The sequence below is a fragment of the Stegastes partitus genome, unplaced genomic scaffold (assembly GCF_000690725.1).
Source record: "Stegastes partitus isolate 25-593 unplaced genomic scaffold, Stegastes_partitus-1.0.2 Scaffold1299, whole genome shotgun sequence".
Lineage (NCBI taxonomy): Eukaryota > Metazoa > Chordata > Actinopteri > Pomacentridae > Stegastes > Stegastes partitus.
In genome coordinates, this window is record NW_007579030.1 from 8525 (window position 1) to 13546 (window position 5022).

At 41.8% G+C, this 5022-nt stretch overlaps 1 protein-coding gene across 1 annotated transcript; it reads right to left on the reverse strand.

The window, feature by feature from the left end:
• Positions 1–2394: 2394 nt before the first annotated feature.
• ccdc167 (coiled-coil domain containing 167) lies at positions 2395–4754 on the reverse strand. Its single transcript, XM_008298247.1, has 4 exons — positions 4638–4754; positions 4117–4211; positions 3547–3599; positions 2395–2966 (listed from the first exon to the last, which is right to left on the reverse strand). Exons 1-4 carry the CDS (start codon positions 4686–4688, stop codon positions 2848–2850), a joined length of 318 nt encoding a protein of 105 aa, XP_008296469.1. The 5' UTR covers positions 4689–4754; the 3' UTR covers positions 2395–2847.
• Between the last annotated feature and the right edge of the window lie 268 nt (positions 4755–5022).

Genomic DNA, 5022 nt, shown 5'->3' on the forward strand with positions numbered 1-5022 from the left:
AATGAGTGTGTGTAGGCGTGACGTGCACTGTGCTGGTGATCACGGAGCGTGTAGGAGGGAGGGCGCACCAACAATCGTTTGCCGCTGAGCTGTCCTGTCATACATTTGACTTAATTCCCACCACGATAAAAAGATCTCCCCCGTGGACTAAAAGCAACAAATCAGATGTTATTTTAATTACGGAGCTAGGTTTGATTAGATTTGTTTTATTGAAAACACAAGGACAGGACTAAAACTGACAATTAATTGACCCTACTAATGAGTCTTGAAGGGAAAAGGCTGGTGCAGCTTCTCTCTGTTGTTGTCCAATGCTATTAAAACCCATAATCCACTCTGGTGCGCTGAAGGACATCTTATTATAACAATCAAGAGTACTGTCGTTTATTTTCAGTTTGTGCCGCGCTGTCCTTCTGCCAGAAATACTCACTAAAGCAACCAAGTGTGTATTCATCCACAGCCTAAATTTATCTAAATGGGAAAAAAAGGAACACACTATTTATGCACCTTTTATAAAAACAGAGAGTGTGGACCTCCTAAGGGACCAATGAGGTAGAGATCTGCAAACAAGCTGGGAACACTGGACAGAAAAAGTTATTTAATATCATCAGTTTTCCCTTTAAATATAATAAAAACAGACTTGGTCGACACTGTGAAAGCACATTTTAATATTTTTTTTTAAACATTAAAATACCGGATTGACAGAAAAGCATCACCTGAGTTGCACTTGAATTCAAAACTACATCTATTTAAGTTTTACAATCAGGGTAAAGGGGGTATTACATGTATGCAATGATGCGATCCCCTAAAAGCTAATCTCTGTGTATCAAAGTCACACATTCAAAAGTAATTCCTTTCTGTCCCATAATAGCTGAGATGCACCAGTTTCATCTAGAATGTGCAGATCTATGATGCCCCCAACTCTTTCTCCATGCACCTCCACCTACTCGCTGCAGCTCGAGCACACCAGCTCCCCAACAACTCTGCTCAAACACTGTAAAACTACTCCACACTACACCAGGATTCCTTATTATTATTATTATTCCTTATCAAAGCATGACTGTTTGAACCTAAATGCGGATTTGAGTCGTCACTTGTACGCTGCAGTTTTACACCAAAGGGGGTCGTCAAATTAAATTTCCCCATCAAATTACACTTTTATTCACAGTCTGCGAGTAGAGCTGGGTGAACAGTCATGAAATGTTTTTCTAGATCGGAAGCGGATAACTGTATTAGGTTCACACACTCATTTGCCTGTAATTGCATGACATCAAATGTGAAAACACCAGTTCCCTTATAAAAACAATTGGGTTAATTGTGTTAGAGGTCCGTGTTTGTTTTTCTGTTATGTTGCAGCTCTCATGCAAACCAGGTCACGCAGTCAAGATTCAAGTGTTGCAGTAGGATTTAATTACATAAAATGAGCTTATAAAACTACAACAGTGCGGCTTTGGACACATTTCCTCTTTCTGTTTGTCCAGAAGTAAAGGTGTGGTCACCTTTGTGGGGGAAAAAAAAACTGCTTGCAGATTGGACTATGTGTATTTATGAGAAAGAAATTACAATTTTAAACATTTACAACCCTTCAAGGTCGCTCCAAGATGGTTTTCTCACTGGAGCTTTTTCTAAACCATCCAATTTCAACATTGTCTGCTCATTTGTGGAGGACATGTTAATAATCATTTGAATCCTATTATGGACCAATTCTCTTTATGGAAATCAGTGCCCTCAGGCTAATGTGTGTGTGCAAACTGTAACTTCATAGATGTGTGCTGAACCGAACGCCCCACAGAGAGAGAATTTCCCCCTAGCTCATATATCCAGTAATGTTATGGAGGAAATTATTTCTTTAGTTCTAGAACACTATTGCAGTTCATAATGTCTAGCTGTATAGAAACAGGGTGGCCTCTGATCACACAAGAGCTCTCACACCCGTCTTAGCCAAAAGTTATGGAGATAAGCATCGTAACATAAATGTATATGCTGACGATGTTTTCATTTTTCTGTCTTAACTATTACATTCAACTCCAAGCTGGATCAGCATTAGCTCTGAGTTGGGCACATTTTCATAACAGCCACCTTGAATCACATATTTCACATGCTTATTTCACTGTTCTAAGCGATCAGGAATAACCTGCCTGTTTCTGTGCTGGGTTACAATGTTGTAATAATGAATATTCAGCCTCGACTGCTCTACCTTGTACTGCTATTCTGCATGACCCGGGGTCTACATGTTGACATCCATCCATCCATCATCTCTACACCTTAGTCCCATCATCCCAAATACTCAGAAAGCAGCTTTAACCAGCAGCATCTCATCAAACATCTCTTCCATATATTTAAGAGCAAAATCATGTGTGTGTGTGAGGCAAAGTTTATGCTCAGTCGGCTATTTTGCTTGAATGTCAGTCTGCAATAAGACCTAAACAGCAGCAAGGAAACTAAAAACCGTACCCAAGCTGAGGAGAAGACAGGACGCTCACTTCTGAACCTCATACGAAGCCTGCTGAGCTGCATGCAGGATGGGATGCTGTGCACAATGATGTCACTTAGAAAGCACAGCGAGTGTGTTGCCAGAGAAAAGAGAAGACAAACTTGCAACAGAGAACACTTTGCAGATATGATGGAGCTGTGCTGGGCTGTGACTGCAGGATGAACCCAGTCTGATGAGCAAACTGTAATGACGCCATCTGGAGGCACAACTGAGGTATTTCATCAACAAAGCTCTTTGGCTCTTCTGCATGTGTTTCATCCTTGTGCCCACAATCTTGACCTCAGATATCTCCTCACAACAGCATAGTTCTGAGCTGGTTGCTCTTTTAAAGACGGGTGGGTCCCTCTGAGATGGTATCATGAGTCCTCTTCATTGTAGAAGAACATGTAGTAGAAGAGAGCGCTGACGGCCAGCAGAGCGACCGACAGCAGCATGTTCCTCCGGTTCTCGCCTCGTAACGTCTCCAGCTCCTGGTCTACAAAGACAAAACAAAACTGACATCAGCATGTTGGATTTCTGTGGGTAAGATGTAAAAAAAAAAAAACACATACAGTGCACATACTGTTTATAAATTAGTAAAATCTGAGAATGTTACATGGATTTATTATCACAACGTTATCCTCTTTAGGTCAGACTCATTGGTCTCCTCATTGTTTTCTCCATCAACATGTGAGATGTCAGAAAATAGTGAACATTTATTATTCATTCATTTTGCTTGAAATGACTGTTTTGCTTGACAAAGACAAAAAAAGGGCATATATTTAAGTTTTAGTGGCACAAAGCAGCAGAAACCTTAGATTAAAAAAAGAAAATAGAACTGCTACAGATTAATGCTTTGAATCATTTGAGCTCTTTGCCCTTTTTAATCTGTTAGAACCCAGTTCAAAGATCCCTCCAGACCTTTAAAGGCCTTGACTGGCTTATGATTCACATGTTCATCACACATGGTCACACAGCTAAAACTGAGATTTAACACGATCACAGAAAACTTAACTATTCAAGAGAAGTAAGGAAAAGAAAACGAGAAGAGAAGGATGTTCAGCGTGTGGTCTCACCCAGCTTCTGCACCCTCTCATTCATGATGGCCATTTCATCTTCCAGTTCTTGTCTGTGAAGCAGATGGGACGAGAGAGAGAGCATGAGAAAGGCTTTTTGCTTATCATGGTCATTTATCAGGTTTTATTCCTCTGACTACAGGGTTGTTCCTGTCAGTTATAGTGGTGCTGTTGCTAATGGAAGGACTACTGGGCTCAGGCTACCCCTGGACCGAAAGAGACGACAAAATAATCACCACCAGAATACGTCAAGGAGCCACAAACGGACGCAAAACCACGAATATTGATAACAAAATGAATATAAAGACGACTAGTTGTATGACTGTTTGGAATCTGGCTGTGTCCACCCTCACCTCTCCTCCATCCTCACCTCTCCTTCTCCATCCTCACCTCCTCCATCCTCACCTCTCTTCCTCTACCCTCACCTGTCCTCCTCCATCCTCACCTCTCCTCCTCTACCCTCACCTGTCCTCCTCNCCTCTACCCTCACCTGTCCTCCTCCATCCTCACCTCTCCTCCTCTACCCTCACCTGTCCTCCTCTACCCTCACCTGTCCTCCTCCATCCTCACCTGTCCTTCTCAGACAGCTTCTCCTTCCTGCTCCTGAACTCGGCTCTCTCCAGGTTGTCCTGGCATCGGGCCCGTCGCTCCTCCAGCCGGTCAATCTGCGGAGGTCACAGGTCAGACACTCTATTCATTACAGTTATGATACTCTATAACCTTGTTAGGTCAGACACTCTTTATAAATTATAGTTATCATACTCTTTAACCCTGTCAGGTCAGACACTATTTATTAATTACAGTCATCATACTCTATAGCCCTGTCAGGTCAGACACTTTATTAATTATAGTTATCATACTCTATAACCCTGGTAGACGAGGTCAGACACTTTATTAACTACAGTTATGATACTCTACAGCCCTGTCAGGTCAGACACTTCATTAATTATAGTTATGATACTCTATAACCCTGTCACTGACCTAAACTGTGAACAGATGCAGGCGGTAGTCAGGAATGAATGACGTGTTACACTGAAGCCCAGCAGGCGGCTAACAGCTACTAGCTAACTAACATAGTATTAAGCCTTTACCTCGGTGGCGACGCTGATTTTCTCTCGTCTTTTGTCCTTCTGTTTGGCCATTTTCTGTCCAGATAAGTAGCTGACAGTTCATGCAGCTGCCTGTGTGTGACAGAAGCTGTGACTGTGCGGAAGTTCTCCTTTTTCTTCTTCGTCGTGTTTATTTCCGGCACCGTTCAGGCGCTGTGCTGCCCTCTGCCGGCAGCTCGGCGCTTAAGGGAAAAGTTAAGGGACACTTAACTTCAAAACGTGTTCTCAATTCATCCCCAAATGTTTTATTAATGTAAAATCGTATTAGACATTGTAGATAAGCCCTCAGTGTAGTTTGAAACCCACTTTAAATTTTGGAAAACGTTTGTTCTATTTGTGAAAATGTAAAAAAAAAAAAAAAGAAAAA